Raw genomic sequence first — 17,312 nt, 5'->3', positions numbered from 1 at the left:
TCAGGCTGGTGCTGCTTTTCACACCATGGCGGTGTTTCAGGCGTACCAGGCGGACCTGCTGGAGGATCTCGACCAGGGGGCCGGGCTGTCCCCTGAGGCGGTTGCTGAGCTGCGCCGCACCACAGATCTGTCTCTCCGGGCCACCAAGCAGACTGCTGCTGCTATCGGCCGCTCTATGGCGGCTATGGTGGCTACGCAGAGGCATCTGTGGTTGGGCCTGGCTGATATCGGGGAGAGAGAAAAGGAAAAGTTTTCTCTTCGATTCGCCGGTTTCGCCTACTGAACTTTTCGGCACCTCCGTGGAGGCGGTGGTTGGAAAGTTCAGGGAGGCGAAGGCGCGCTTAGCGGCATTTAAGACATGCATACCGCTGAGATCCGCGCCCACACCCAGGCAGGCGGGACCTGGTCCTTCACGGTCTGAGGACCGTAGGCAGGACCAGAGTGCTAGCGTCTCCTCTCGCCCCCCCCCCCTCCCCCCCCTCCTTGGAGGAGCAGGGTACAGAGGAGACGGGATTCCCGCGGGAAAAAGGATCTAAGGGAGGTGATCCAGGACAAACGTTCTCAACGAAGGCGTTGGTGATGGATCACTTCCCTTGAGGGCGATTACATCATAGCCCTCTCCTTTTTCCTTTTTAATGTCTTTTTATGACTTTTACCCAGGCGCTTCTTACATCAGGCCTGAGGCGGGCCTATGGTGAGTAGAACTATGTTCTGATGGCCCGCCCGGACTTGCTCAGTGAGAACGCCCCTTTCAGGCATTCAAGGGCGGTAGAATATGGTGGTGAGAACCGTACAATGAGTCTTCGCTCAGCATGCCGCAGGTGAGTGGTCATTTTTGTGTGTTATACTAAAAATATGTATTTCTTACAGACCCCAGGTTCCTGTATAGAGTTGGGTATTCATCAGAGAGAACTGTCTTTCCCCTGCTTAGTTAGGCTTTAACACAGCACCATTCTCTGGGCTGTGTATGTGAGCGTGTGTTGGCTTTCCCTGGTTGGTCAAGATGGCGCCAGATAGGCCACCGCTTATGGTTATCAGAAGATGGGCCTCCTCTCATATTGAGGGTAGTGTTTAGGCCGCCGCTCTTTTCTTTGAAATGTTTGCGGATTACTAGGCGGTAGCACACTTTTCTGATAGAATGTAGTGTTTGTCTACCGCTTAGGGTTACTATTGTCTTCGGTTCCCTAAGCCACTGCAGGTTGGATTAGTTTGTCTCTGTTACAGCTGAGCGCTACGGCGTCAGTTGGTATGTGGATGAAGGAGGCGCGTTGCTGAGGCACCGTCACCTTTGGTTGTACACCACTTAGATCGGAGGCCTCCTCTCATTGAGAGTCATTGGTTTAAATAGCAGTCAGTTTGTTTGTCTGGCAGTTATTTCTCGTTTTTGCGAAACTCGTTCAGCTTGTAGGCTTTTACAAGCCTCCCTGGAACGGACACTAGACGCAGCGAGAGTTCCCTTTCGAAAGGGAACGTCTAAGGTTACGTATGTAACCTCTGTTCCCTGAGAACAGGGAACGAGCGCTGCGTCGCGTTGCCATGCTTCAGGGCCTATCTGCCATACAGTCCCTTCAGACGAGAAGATGTGTATGTGTTGGCACGGCGCCCTTTTATACTTCCGGGTCGCACGTTGATGACGTCATGGGCTGACGTCGGTCAAAGACTTTGCCGTGATTCGATAGTAGCTTCAGACACCAGTCACGCCGAGGGCGTTCCCCATAGCGTCAGCTAGACGCAGCGCTCGTTCCCTGTTCTCAGGGAACAGAGGTTACATATGTAACCTTAGACGTTTTTATCAGTCCCCAAGGGCAGTTTTGTTTACAAGTTCCCAGGCTGCTACAATGAGGTCTTCCAATTTGGCAAAGTTTGCAAAGATTGTTGCACTGAATGTCAATAACCTGGCTGAGCTGATAGATATTCATACTGGTTCTGTCTTCTGTGGATATGCTACATATCATAATCCTGACAAGATCAAATATCAAAGGTATAATGGATTATGGATATGATGTCTGCCCTGTGTAGTCAAAACCTAATTTCCTTTTTTTATGTGATGACGAGACATGAATCCAAGGGATATATGATTATTTATGAGGTTGCACCAGGGTGGGTCAAACGCAGCCTTCATTTGAAGCATTTGACATTCCCTTAAAAAGCTAGTTGCGGTGGCTCCATGGCGGAATTTGTAATTGGAAAAAATGAACGCTTCTCCAGAGAGAAATCCTTTTATTTGTAATTGTAATTGTAATTTGTAAAATCCTTTTAATTTAAAAATGTTTGTGTGCTGCTATGTGTCCCTGTGTGTAACAAGCAGAGTGTACGCGCCCTGTGTACCCGCCTATAGGTGCATATTACTAACACGCCCTTTAAATAACAAAAAAAAAATACTGCGCCATTTTCAGTTGCCTCAAAATAGTATTGCACCAACAATGTGCCTGAACACACCTCGTTTTCAGACCAGCACGCCCATGGGCAAACAGATGGGCACGAGTGCATTTGCTATTTAAACAAGCATTTGCTATTTAAACAAGAAAAAAGCATTTGCTAAAATTAGTTAAAATGCGATTGAAAATAGTTTTGTGCAAAATGGTGCACAAATGATTATGATTTTTGCAATTGTTTTTTTCCTGAAATATTACATTTTTGGTTGGCTGTATGAACTACTGTGAAAACATGAGAATTTTGTGATTTGTGATTTGTAATTTGCGTGAAATCTAGGAAGTTTACAACCTGTTTAGGACAATTACAAAGTGTTCAGATTACTGTTAACTGTTTTGAGAGCAGTTACCTGAGTTTGGAGAAATGTGTCAAATCGATTGAGAAAAACTGTAAATCAGCCATAGCACACACACATATATATATATATACATGTTATGTGCTATTTGATCAAAAATACAGTAATACAGTCAAATATGATTACAATTAAAAATGACCGTTTTGTATGTTAATATATTTTAAAGTAATTTATTCCTATGATGTCAAAGCTGAATTCTTCATTCTTCTTTGTCAAAGCCATTTTCTTCAGTCTTCAGTGTCATATGATCCTTCATAAATCATTCTAATATGCTGATTTGGTGCTCAAGAAACATTTCTTATTGAAAAAAGTTGTCTATGTGATATTTGTGTTAACTGACATTTTTTACAGGATTTTTTTGATGAATAAAAAGTTCAAAAGAACAGCATTTATTTGAAAAATCTTTTGTAACATTATAAATGTCTTTACTCTGTAACATTTGATCAATTGAATGCATCCTTGCTGAATAAAATAATTAATTTCTTTAAAAATATGTGATAGTAAATATGGATTTCTGTTGGTGTGGGGAAATTGAGAGAGAAATAAAAAGCATGTTTTTAAAGGAAAGCTGAAATAGATATTAATAAAACATAAGTAATCTATACAGTCACTAGCAAAAAGTGTTTCTAGTTTATTCAAAGCTTTGCCATAATGGAGAGAGAAGTAAAGCATAGAGCTTTGATTTCTTGATGATAGTTGAGCAGCAAACTGAATCTACAAATAATTTAAAATTACTCATACACATCATATAGCATATGCATATATAAAGGTAAAAACATCATGTTTGTTTATAACCACAAAAAGGGATGTAAAAAGACCCTATATTTATTTATCTATCAGCAATCAGACTACACAGATACCCATAAAAAGTTGAACATTTGCTCACCTTCATACTGGTAACTGTTTCCACTGCTATAAATTGAGCTTTCAGGCTTCAAAGAGAGCACAAATTGAAATTATATCAGAATTTTCATTATTGGGTGAACTATTACCTTAACATTGTTTGCAATAATATATTGATCTGGTAACATTTTTATTCATAAAATTCTGATTCTGGTTCAGATTGACATGACAATGCTGCACCAACATCTCTCTCAATATATATATATTTTTCTCTTCCACAGTGTTCTCTACGATTTCTACCATTACTTCTACATGGTCACCAATGTGCTCTTCTATGTCAGCTCGGCCATCAACCCCATTCTCTACAATCTCGTCTCTGCAAACTACCGCCAAATTTTTTTTTCCACGCTTCGCTACCTAATCCTGCCATGTCGCCATAATGAGCAGAACCGAGTTCTCACCAGACACTCGATCAGCATCTGCAGCAACCAGACCTTCTCCACCAATATCATTAAAGAAACCATTTACTAAACACAGTCAAGATTCAGTCATTCCATTTCTCTATTTCACTCAGCCAAGGAGAGACCACTGAAGCGAAGCATGTTTTCATATTGAGTTATTACAAGAAATTACTATATTTGTGCTACTGAATCATCATATGGAGCATTTTTGCATTGCAGAACTGGCACCATAGACACTAACCCTGTTTATGGGAGGAAATGTAGCACAAAATACACAACAAAAACGATGAATAATGACCTGAAACAGTGTAAATACAAACACACACACATCAATATATATAATCAAATGTATATCCAGAGGTTCATTGTTTTTCATTAAAAATATGAAATATAACAATGTTGTGCAGCTGAATGAGTGAAAAGAGAAATAAAATATTGTGAAGGGAACAGACTGCGGACAGTTGCTGTAGTGTACACAGAGTCTTTATATCCAGCTGATCTACACTGGAATAACTGTGAACACAAGGACACACACTATTTTGAATATTTTATTCATTGGTGCACAACAGAGACATTCAAAGCGAAGGCTGCTACATAGTCAAAGAAGAGACTCTTGCTTGCAACACACCAAGACAGTATCACCATTCCGTAGCCTTAGCAACAGTCTACGTACAAAGAAGGCAGTGCTCTTGTGTGAAAACTGAAGAACGTTCTTCAGTATCACGGGCATAATTGATTCCCTCATTCCTAAGGTAGCTTCATTTAAACACTGCCTTGATTTGCAATTTGCAGAGAGAGAGAAAGGAGAGTCTTCAATGATAGAATAAGCAACATGGGCTCTTTGGGAAAATGTGCTATACAACTCAAAAGTACAACAAAAACTACCTATACATACAATTCCCTGCAGTTTCCAGCTGAAATGAACATTTGTTGCAATAAAAGACCAACAACCTTTATTACTTTTTACACACATTATTGTTTCAAGGGTGGATTGTTGATTAATAAAGACTTTTTTTAGTTCCTTGCATAATACTATGTTATAACCTCAAAAAACTTTTGCCATAGTGAACTAACTAACACATTTTTACATTTGCTTTGCTTCTGTCATAGCAAAAATGCTCTGTAGCTCACTTGGTACAGCACTGCTCTTGCAGTATGGACTTTAAACGCCTCTGATGGGCCATTGAATTTACTCAGATAACTAACATTTCTGTGATTGGCAACAATTTTTGGCTACAACCGGTACTGCAGAAAGCCTGGTATCATAACATTTTTTAAATAGTATCTACTTGGGACCAAAGTACCGGTACATTTAACACTACAGTACATTATTTCAAACGCTTGCAGCACCACCAATCGGACATTTCATTTTTACAATTGAAAATAATTAAACTGCCACAATACGTACAATAATAAATGTAATAAAATGTTGCCACATTCATGATCATATGTATCTGAGAAAATTAAACACTGTTTTAGTGCGACTCACTGGATATTTCACTTTGAAAGTGCCACAAAACGTGCAAGACACAAAGTAATATTTTACAGAAATGCGGAGCCAATGGGTGGAGCTTGGCGTTCAGCTGCCCTTCTCTGGACCTAATCATTGGAGCTAAAAGGTCTAACCACATCTAACCCAAATTTTGACCCCATCCCTAAACCTAATTAGGTTAAGCTCCACCCCTTAGATCCACCCCTGGATTAGATCAAGCTCCACCCATGTGGCCCTGCAGTCAGTCAGTCAGTATCATTTAAAAAATGTTGCCATAGGCATGTTTTTCCAATAAACCTGGATTGAGAATATGAGTGGATGAAGGAAAGAAGTAGCACACAATAACTTTTCAGCTCATCTCTTAGAAACTTTGTGGACAGCGTTGAGCTGAGCTTTACATCAAACACACCCATCAATCACAGGAAACCATTTCGAGAGAGAGATGAGTGGGCTAGTAGATAGATAGAGTAGATAATAGTACATAGAGGGCCTGTGACGATGGGAATAATGGAATGTGGTAAAAACTCAGCACTGCTTTTTTTCTTGTGCCTTAAAAGTGAAGATGAGGAAGATGATGAAGCTCTCTAGTTCATGGTGCAGTGTAGGTAGCTGATTATCCATTATCCAAAATTAGATTATAATAAAAATATGAAAAGTAGGCAAGTCATTTTCAGTCTGATGTCATCTGCCTATTTGCAGTCACTTTTTGTATCCAATAACAGGGCTTTTTCCAAGATAAAATAAGAGATATTCAGCTGGTCTTGTAATCTCAACACAATCAATGCACTCATAAAGCTTTTGTTAGGCTCTTGATATAACTGAATATTTGATGTGAATGTATATGGACCACCATGAGCGAATTCTAGAGAATAGGGTGGATATTCACAGCAGGGAGGAAGCTGAGCACTTGAGCAGAGTGGTAGACCGGTATGATGAAGAATTCTGAATGGAAAAAGTGTGCATAACATGAGGGTATGATGGCCAGGGCTGTAAGGGCAGAGCAGGCAACATAAAAAGAAGGAGTTGAGAAAGTGGACGGTATGAGAGACCACCTGCTGAGGCTGTAGAGAAAACAAGGCTGACACAGTAAGAATGGTTAAAATGTTTGCTTGATGGCTCTCTGGGGTACCCTGAGAAATAACAGCCATGTGGTCCGGTATGTCTAACTCATTTTGTTTGGGTGATCTAGAAATCTAGAAATTAGAACTTTATTGTAATGTTATTGTTGTTGCCTTCAAATTGATACCTTTCTCTATGTGAGCCTGAAATAAGACTACACTATAACTTATTTTTCAGTATTTTAGATGAGTAGTAACCAGATCACAGTTCACATGCCTTTAGACTGTGCATGCCTCCATGCTCAAAGTGTCATCAATCAATGCATTCGAAACCCAACTGCATCAATACAATCTAAATCCCACAGTTGATGTTAACTCTGTTTGTGGTATATGTAACATTCTGGAGAAAAAAAAAATGTTAGTACTGCAGTTAATACTGGGTTTGAATAGTATATGTGTTGATGTTGATGTGTCTTGTTATTATTTCCTAAATTAAGAAATTTACATGTTTATTATGTATTCATTTGAATGGGGAAATAATTATGAACAATAAAGTGTTCAAAAAGCTTTTCTTCTGCATTTTAATTGTTTATCAGGTTTGTGATGTTTAATAATGGATTTCTGGCAATCCACTAAAATGTAATGAGTTTGTTTTGCAAATAAATAGAATAAAAATGGAATTACATTTCTCTTGTGGCTCAATTTGTATTACTCACATCATTAAAGGGAGTCATTTATTTGGGATGTCTTTTATTCATGATAAAATTCTGGGTAAATAATATTCCTTTTAAAACAAATTACAGAGGCATTACAGATACACAAAATATGAGACATGCCGACACTTTGCAATTCACTGGTGACCATCCCAAATTACACAAACACGCAAACAAATGGCTAATGTGTTTGACCTTATCAGACTGTCCTGAGGCACTGCCCAGTCTGGAGGTTGTCTGAGGTCTGTGATGGATGTGACTGTTGAGGTGATTGAATCCCAAACAATGGAGCAGCACTGAGAAGCAGTCAAACATAATTGGGCTGTTCAATCACTTCTGAAATCCCCCTCTGAATCTGGGGGATCCTCACAACCATGATCAAAATAAACCTCTGACTTTCTTAACTCTTCAAATTGACAATCACAATCAGGAGAATTCAAGGATGCTCTAAGACCGGTTAATTCGTTTTTATCCCATTTTTCACACGTGGAAGATACTTGCAATCATCACCATTGATGTTTCACAAGGTTTTGTGGGAAACACCATAAGTTACAATCCATTAACATTAGTAAATATTTAGGTATTTTCACACTTTATAAAGCATCTAAAGCGTTTTTTTTTTAAGTAGATTTCGAATGGGGGTACAATTCTTTCAGTTAAAATTGTTGTATAAAAAATAATTTTTCTTTGTTTATGTCACCTAGTGCTCCAAATGAGCCAGGGACACATAAAACATCTTCTCTATCAGTGTTTTTCAAACTTGACTCTCTCTTTGCATCCCATGAAATCGTATTATTGTTAATAGTTTACATTGGCACATTTACAGACCATTTCGCCACTATAATGATACTCCCTGCAACTACATAATTAGTAAAACCAACTCTGAGAAAGAGTAATAGCCAGAAGATTTACTGTATATTAATAACTACTAAAGATACATTTGAGAATGATACTTTGTTTTTCTAGTGTCCAGGGCTGCATTTCCCAAAAACACCCTAGATCGTAGAAATGGTCGTAAATCATCTTAGAATTACGGGGATAATAGAATTAATTCTCAAAAGCATAGTAACTGAAGTTATTGAAGATTGTCATAAATCTATGGGTACTCTGGAGTAGTTGTAGAACGATAAAGTGCATCGTAAGGTGACGGGATATGTGCAGTCACCCACATGACAACAGCAAAATTACATCTAAACTTAATACAGTAATGAGAGTAATATTAGTGTAATACATTTATTAAGATTCCATTTACTTTTATTTGAATATTATATTTAAAATGAATGTGATTATTAAATGAATTCATAAAATAAATCCAAAAGTGAATAGGTAGCTAAATGAACAAATAGGCCTAATTAAGCACACTGATTAATAGGCCTACTACCAAGTACACTAATTTGTTTGGAAGTAGTCTGGTATAAACAACTTTATAAATGGAATTCAGAGGAAGTGGGGGGAAATCTTACAATTTGTAAATGCCAAGAAAGAAAATAGGGAGAACATGTCAATGACTAGCTGCCAAGCATGTAAACTGGCCATACATTGTAAGTATTGGCTCTTCAACAACCTTTTTCTTCCTCTCTACCCAAGGGGGCTATATCGCATGCACTGCAATGCTGTTTAGAGTTGATGTCACAATTATCCCTTTTGGGGAGTAAAGTACAGACCACCACTTGATAGATAAATGTCACTTTAATGTGCACTCTGCAATATTGGCAGCACAGTCAACCTTGTTACTCAGTATCAGTCACTCAATTGGTCTGTGGGTAACCACCGACTCCATGTCTGCACAATGATCCTGGAAGCTCATGCCTCCATCCACAGGTGAATTTGAGAAAACACATTATAGATTGCAATCAGGGTTGCACTTTATTTTACAGCATTTACATGTACTTACAGTGTACTTACCTAAGAAAGTACTGGGTAATATAAGGTAACTACATGGGTTGAGGTTAGGTTTAAGGGTAGGCTCAGGGTTAGTACCAAGCGTGCCAGACGAGTCCTGAAAAGTGAATCCAAATAGTCTTGATCACCCCCAAGTGACTGGATGCAGGATTGGTCATAAAGCCCACCCTCTCCATGTAATGTAATGGGACATAGTCAAACTAAACAATCGAATAACACTTCAAATACATTTTTTCCAAAGATGGTTTCTGTCATTTTAGGCTGTTTTTATCCCGCTGATGTTAGTTTGGTTTTAGTTAGTTATTTGATGCTATAAAAACGGGGGTGTGACTTTATGATTGACAGCTTGAGCGATGTTGTCACTGAGGCACCAACAGACATTTTTCGGGAACTTCGGGAGGAGATTGGAGCTTTAACTTTAATCTCTATATTTCTCAAGACCCAAGATGTCAGCGCCATATTTGAACACTGGTGGCGTCACTTTCGTTTTTTTTTTTTAAATTATATACAGTATATATATACAGTATATATATATATATATATATATATATATATATATATATATATATATATATATATATATATATATATATATATATATATATATATATATATATATATACTAAATGGACAGTGATATGTATCCGCACGTTCATGTTAACTGCATTTTTGGGAAACGCATATAAAGAAAAAAGTTATGAACGATCACACACAGAGAAGCTCTTAACAGCTAAGATTCATTGCTATTCATTTGTTGCCAGAACAGTTTCAGAGGCTCAAGTAGCCAATAATTCACACCCGACAGCATTTCACCTCTGCCCAAACAGAAAGCCATCATCATATCTTTACTTTTGCACATGTGCCTAATTACACATTCTGCATAAGGGCAATGAGCTTGTGACTCTTCCAGCTTCATGAAGGGAAAGTGGAAATGAGCATCTCGGAAAGAAGCATCCAGAGATCTTTGCAATAAGCATGCAAATTCAACTGGATATGCTTTAATAAGTTTTTATGGGCAACTAATGTGATCCATGAATTTAATGAAATTACCTCAAATATGGGCACTGGATGTAAGGTAGGCAATTATAATCTATTTATAATCCAATGCTAACTTGCTCACAAGCAACACAACACAACTTTATCTACTTAAAAGGAGAGATATGGCAGGTTGTCAAACTAGAACATTTTCATAAAGATCTCAGTAACTACAAGGTAGAGTCAAATATTATATTGAGTAACATCCTGTTTTTCTTTTTTCTACAGATACGTCATGGATCGTGCGATTTTACTCATATTTCCCCCCTATATTTAAACAAATAAATAAAATATTATACAATATGAAGCTATGATTAAAAGTAATGTTTAGTGGTATTTAGTATTAGCCTGACAAGCCAGACCAAACAATGGTGGTAACACTTTACAATAAGGTTTCACTTGTTAACATTAGTTCATGTATAACATGAACTAACCATGAGCAGTACATTTGTTACTGTATTTGTTAATCTTTGTTAACGTTAGTTAATAAAAATAAAGCTGTTCATGGTTTGTTCATGTTAGTTCCCAGTGCATTAACTAAATGTTAAGTAAGTTAAGTAATGTTAAGTATTAGTAATGTTGAAATTAATGCTTTATAAGTGCAATTCATTATTAGTTCATGTTAACTATTGTAGTTAACTAATGAAACCTTATTGTAAAGTGTTACCACAATGGTTTATCCATTTTTTTATTATTATTATTGTTGTAGTAGTTGTATTTTCATGGCAGTTCATGTAATTCAATAGTTTGTCAGGTCAGATGTAATTTTGTGCATTTCTGAATGTGTTTGTATATGTGTGTGTGCACTAGCCTTGTGGGTTTTTTTTTAGCATACAGTCAAATAAAAATGCACAGTGGCTTTGCCTGAGCACTAATTCCTTTGGGATTGCATTGGCAGCAAACTCTCCCCAGCTGGCATCCCCAAAAGGTTAAAAAGACAGAGAAAGAGGGGAAAGGATATTCATTAATAAACAACCAATTCATAACAGAATTGTGTTGCTGTATCAAATCCTGAATTGATAAAAAAAATAAAAAAATAATAATAATTGAAAGAGAATGAGATCACGGGTAGTTTTTGTAGTCAACGGGACGAAAATGCTAAAAATGTACTTCCCTCTCTGGCCTTCATTCTCTGATGACGTCAGTTTGACGGCTTGTGTAGAACATCCCCTCCAACTGTCAGTCAGGTTAAGAACATTCTATTTTTGACTATTTGTTAAAAAAGTAAAGATTTTCAGGCCTTCATTAGTACCCTATTCATGGAGTGTGCCATATGTAGAGCAGCAAGCAGGAGGCCATTTCATGGCCTCAGTCTTTGTATGTGTGTGTGTTTGCACTTCTCTCCCTAAGGATGATGGGATGCAACAATGTGTCACAAGGAAGCAATGTCAGCTCGGATCAATATGTGTTCTGAGCTTCCCACCTGCATCTCAATGCTTCTATCAAAGCTCTTCAACAACAAGATCAACACAGTCTTAATTTAACACTATAGCAAAGAAAAGGATGTTTCATATCCCAACTGTTTTTCCCCCAAACAATTTTCCCATTAGCTCAAAATGGAATACATTATTAATCTGAAATAACAGCAGTCAATTCCATGTTTATAGCAGATCTCATCATTTGTTGATATAATTAAATGATGCATGAAACTGTGATGCGACTCTAACACTGACCTAATGCATGCCTACAATTAATTAATCGTCTAATTTTTTCCTCTCTATTTCATCCAATTACATTATGCAAATATGAACACAAGTTCACATCTCTTGAAGCACTGAACTGCATGTTATATTAAAATAGTTTGTCTTGATCTGCTGTACACCAGGATTGCGTAATCATCATGGTCATCTGTATTGTAATCCATTCATTTAAACATAACAGTCTTTTTTGTTTGCTTGTTATCACTGAAGATGCATCTGTCTCGATCCATCCAGACAGTTCTATTACTCAAATAACTGAGACAACTAAAAGACCACTGGTCCTTATGTGGACCATGTTTGTTAAATTTTTTCATTGTCCTCAGCAGACCCCAAAGTCTGACTGAAAAGTTTAGAGTGACATTTAAGTCCCACTGCTTGAATGAGGCATTTTAAAATTTGGAAGCAAAAAAATTTGCATGAAATCACAGTCGAGAGGGAGAGCCCTTTAAATCAAAATGGACCCTTTTAGATGATGTTAGCCAATTTTATTGTATTAAATTTTATCACAACATTATGTGAGTAAAGTGCATTGCAAGCCTGCATTTTACATGATCTGTGAACTGAATTGGGATGTATGTGCTTAACGTGACCTGAAGAGTTCAACCATGTTCATCCATCAATATCGGTGTGCACTTGTACCAAGAGCAGCCAGAACAGGGCAGTTGAATATATGAACAGCCTTCTTACAAAGCTTTACTAACTTGCTTTTAATTCCGTTTGCTCTATATCCATGAGTGTGTGCATGTAACATTTAAATGTATTAATTTAGCTTGTGATTGTATCAACAAATTATGAGTGAGGAATACTACACCAATCAAATCATAGGGAGAAAGTAAAACAGAAAAAGTTGTAATTCAAAGTTCCAAAATTAGAAAGTACAAGCTAGTAGAGATATAGGACAACAACTTATAAGTGTTGGAAGATAGATTCTGGAAATACAACATTGTTTCAATAAAACTTGGCTGCTTTTTTTTTTTAATCAGGGTTATCTGACTAGAGAAAACAGAGAAAGGGGGCTTTTGTCTACCCTTTTGCCAAAAAGGTAGGAAAACTTCAACACCCATAATGCACTGAGCATATAGCGTCCAAGGCCACTCCCAGGCTGTTTCTCAATTCTAAGAGCACAAGGAATGGACTTGCGTTCTCGTTTAGACCGGTCTTGCCAAAGAACAAACTTGGAAGGACACAAAACACAACTTTGTGAGAATTGATCTTGGTGTTCAACTGACTGTTCAGCACATATTAGGCAGTAGGGCAGCACCATCCAATGCCAAGTAAATAAAACATAACATATGTCATAACCTATTCAATTTTTTTTTTTTTTTGTATTTGTGTAAATTAGTATGTATTTAATATTATGCTGTCAACATTAAGATTTTTAAATATGCCAATTCAATTGTGTTTTTAAGTATTGTAACCAGACTTTTACAATTGATGAAATAGTACACTCTAAAAAAAAAACAAATGAAAATAAAAGTCAGCCCTGGGCCTATATGCAAATTTTTTGATCAACATGCGTAACGAAGGCAGATGGGAGTTTTACTTACTCAAACATGTTCTGAGGGCAGAAAGGAAAATGATTGGTTTACAGATTCAACCAATGAAATTGAAGCAGAGGCGGGATCAAGAGGTTTGTACGTGTGGAGGGAATCCCCCAGACTGAGCCGTTATCGCCGATCTGGAGAGAATGCATTCATAACAAGGTAAGTGTATTTACTTTAAATTTTGTTAAAATTCAACATCCTCCAACGTTTACTAAGATAATTAGCGAACAATAGAAATGCACAGAGCTAATAATCATCGTCTAAATGTCCTATCACATGCATTTTAATTTGACTGCTTCATCGCTCGACCACATCAAAGCTGCTTATGGTGTCACTGGTAACACTTAATAATGTATAAATTAGTTAACTAAGTATGTCAACATGTCCATCTTGATGAGTATTCTAGCAGACATAGTCTGTATGCCTTAAGTAAACTTTATACAGTCGAGAAAGACGACGCATATCCGAGCTTTAGCTCTTAAAGGGGCAGTCTTAAAGGGGCAGTAGCCTTTATTGCTGTCTGTTTAATGTCAAACAACAAAAGACAAGGACATCACTCACTGCTCTTGATTGAATAGCTTTTGTAAGTTTAATAGGGTTAATCTTTCATTTATACAGTCAAATATGCTATGTTATTTTACATTTAATCAATTTCTGTACCTGAAAACTAATGTTAGATGTAGGCCCACCTGAAAAACCTGGAAAGCATAGTTTATTTTATTAGTATCTTTGCTCAATAGTATTTATTTGTGCTGCTGCTTGTATTTAAATTATTTGTTCTTATTATTTTCTTTATTTTTATTTGACAGTAGTTATTTTTTTCCCTGAACATAGGAAATACTGAACCATACCGAAACCGTGAACCTAAAACCGTGATACAAACCGAACCGTGAGCAATCTGTACTGTTACACCCCTAGCGTAACCTATGCGAGGGGGGGCCACAAAATGGAGAACATTTTCAAAGGGTGCCATGTCTGAAAAAAGGTTGGGAAACACTGGTCTAAATGTCCTATCACATGCATTTTAATTTGACTGCTTCATCGCTCGACCACATCAAAGCTGCTTATGGTGTCACTGGTAACACTTAATAAGGTATACATTAGTTAACATTAGTTAACTACATTTGTTAACATGAACTAATAATGAACTGCACTTATAAAGCATTTATTTATCTTTGTTAATTTTAATTTCAACATTTACTAATGCATTATTAAAATCTTACTAACATTAATGCACTGTGAACTAACATGAACAAACCATGAACAGCTAGATATTATGAACTAACGTTAACAAAGATGAACTAATGCTGAACAGAGATGTTGTTCACGGTTAGTTCATGTTAACTAATGCAAAGTGTTACCGTGTCACTGCAGTAAAAAATGCTTTTCCAAAACTGCTCGCTGTCTGTGGAGCTGATATTTGCAAAAATTCAGATGATATCAAGGCAGAAGTACTCAATAGGTTTGTATCACTGTGTTATTAATAGTGTTTAACACGCTGCCCTCAATAGGTTCGTACGCTTTGTTATTATTAGTGTTTAACGCGCTGCCCTCAATAGGTTCGTATCGCTTTGTTATTATTAGTGTTTAACGCGCTGCCCTCAATAGGTTCGTATCGCTTTGTTATTATTAGTGTTTAACGCACTGCCCTCAATAGATTCGTATCGCTTTGTTATTATTAGTGTTTAACGCGCTGCCCTCAATAGGTTCGTATCTCTTTGTTATTATTAGTGTTTAACGCGCTGCCCTCAATAGGTTCGTATCGCTTTGTTATTATTAGTGTTTAACGCGCTGCCCTCAATAGGTTCGTATCACTGTGTTATTATTAGTGTTTAACGAGCTGCCCTCAATAGGTTCGTATCGCTTTGTTATTATTAGTGTTTAACGCGCTGCCCTCAATAGGTTCGTATCACTGTGTTATTATTAGTGTTTAACGTGCTGCCCTCAGGGCAGAAGCACTCAATAGGTTCGTATCACTGTGTTATTATTAGTGTTTAACGCGCTGCCCTCAGGGCAGAAGCACTCAATAGGTTCGTATCACTGTGTTATTATTAGTGTTTAACGCGCTGCCCTCAGGGCAGAAGCACTCAATAGGTTCGTATCACTGTTATTATTAGTGTTTAACGCGCTGCCCTCAGGGCAGAAGCATTCAATAGGTTCGTATCGCTGTTATTATTAGTGTTTAACGCGCTGCCCTCAGGGCAGAAGCACTCAATAGGTTCGTATCGCTGTTATTATTAGTGTTTAACGCGCTGCCCTCAGGGCAGAAGCACTCAATAGGTTCATATCACTGTGTTATTATTAGTGTTTAACGTGATGCCCTCAGGGCAGAAGCACTCAATAGGGTCGTATCCCTGTGTTATTATTAGTGTTTAACGCGCTGCCCTCAGGGCAGAAGCACTCAATAGGTTCGTATCGCTGTGTTATTATTAGTGTTTAACGCGCTGCCCTCAGGGCAGAAGCACTCAATAGGTTCGTATCACTGTGTTATTATTAGTGTTTAACGCGCTGCCCTCAGGGCAGAAGCACTCAATAGGTTTGTATCACTGTGTTATTATTAGTGTTTAACGTGATGCCCTCAGGGCAGAAGCACTCAATAGGTTCATATCACTGTGTTATTATTAGTGTTTAACGTGCTGCCCTCAGGGCAGAAGTACTCAATAGGTTCGTATCACTGTGTTATTATTAGTGTTTAACGCGCTGCCCTCAGGGCAGAAGCATTCAATAGGTTCGTATCACTGTGTTATTATTAGTGTTTAACGCGCTGCCCTCAGGGCAGAAGCATTCAATAGGTTCGTATCACTGTGTTATTATTAGTGTTTAACGCGCTGCCCTCAGGGCAGAAGCATTCAATAGGTTCGTATCACTGTGTTATTATTAGTGTTTAACGCGCTGCCCTCAGGGCAGAAGCACTCAATAGGTTTGTATCACTGTGTTATTATTAGTGTTTAACGTGATGCCCTCAGGGCAGAAGCACTCAATAGGTTCATATCACTGTGTTATTATTAGTGTTTAACGTGCTGCCCTCAGGGCAGAAGTACTCAATAGGTTCATATCACTGTGTTATTATTAGTGTTTAACGTGATGCCCTCAGGGCAGAAGCACTCAATAGGTTCATATCACTGTGTTATTATTAGTGTTTAACGTGATGCCCTCAGGGCAGAAGCACTCAATAGGTTCATATCACTGTGTTATTATTAGTGTTTAACGCGCTGCCCTCAGGGCAGAAGCATTCAATAGGTTCGTATCACTGTGTTATTATTAGTGTTTAACGCGCTGCCCTCAGGGCAGAAGCACTCAATAGGTTTGTATCACTGTGTTATTATTAGTGTTTAACGTGATGCCCTCAGGGCAGAAGCACTCAATAGGTTCATATCACTGTGTTATTATTAGTGTTTAACGTGCTGCCCTCAGGGCAGAAGTACTCAATAGGTTCGTATCACTGTGTTATTATTAGTGTTTAACGCGCTGCCCTCAGGGCAGAAGCACTCAATAGGTTCATATCACTGTGTTATTATTAGTGTTTAACGCGCTGCCCTCAGGGCAGAAGCACTCAATAGGTTCGTATCACTGTGTTATTATTAGTGTTTAACGCGCTGCCCTCAGGGCAGAAGCACTCAATAGGTTCGTATCGCTGTTATTATTAGTGTTTAACGCGCTGCCCTCAGGGCAGAAGCACTCAATAGGTTAATATCACTGTGTTATTATTAGTGTTTAACGCGCTGCCCTCAGGGCAGAAGCACTCAATAGGTTCATATCACTGTGTTATTATTAGT

At 38.1% G+C, this 17,312-nt stretch overlaps 1 protein-coding gene across 1 annotated transcript in view; it reads left to right on the top strand.

The window, feature by feature from the left end:
* Nucleotides 1-7,331, top strand: part of ntsr1 (neurotensin receptor 1 (high affinity)) — a 54,858-nt gene extending 47,527 nt beyond the window's left edge. Inside the window, exon 4 of the mRNA XM_079802221.1 lies at nucleotides 3,913-7,331. Within this exon, the coding sequence (XP_079658347.1) occupies nucleotides 3,913-4,162 (250 nt within the window). The 3' untranslated portion in view covers nucleotides 4,163-7,331. The remainder of the gene's footprint in view (nucleotides 1-3,912) is intronic.
* The last annotated feature ends 9,981 nt before the right edge of the window (nucleotides 7,332-17,312 follow it).

This window comes from Gobio gobio, assembly GCF_949357685.1.
Source record: "Gobio gobio genome assembly, chromosome: 21".
NCBI lineage: Eukaryota > Metazoa > Chordata > Actinopteri > Cypriniformes > Gobionidae > Gobio > Gobio gobio.
The sequence above is the reverse complement of the archived record's forward strand: the minus strand, read 5'-3'. Positions and strand labels throughout refer to the sequence as shown.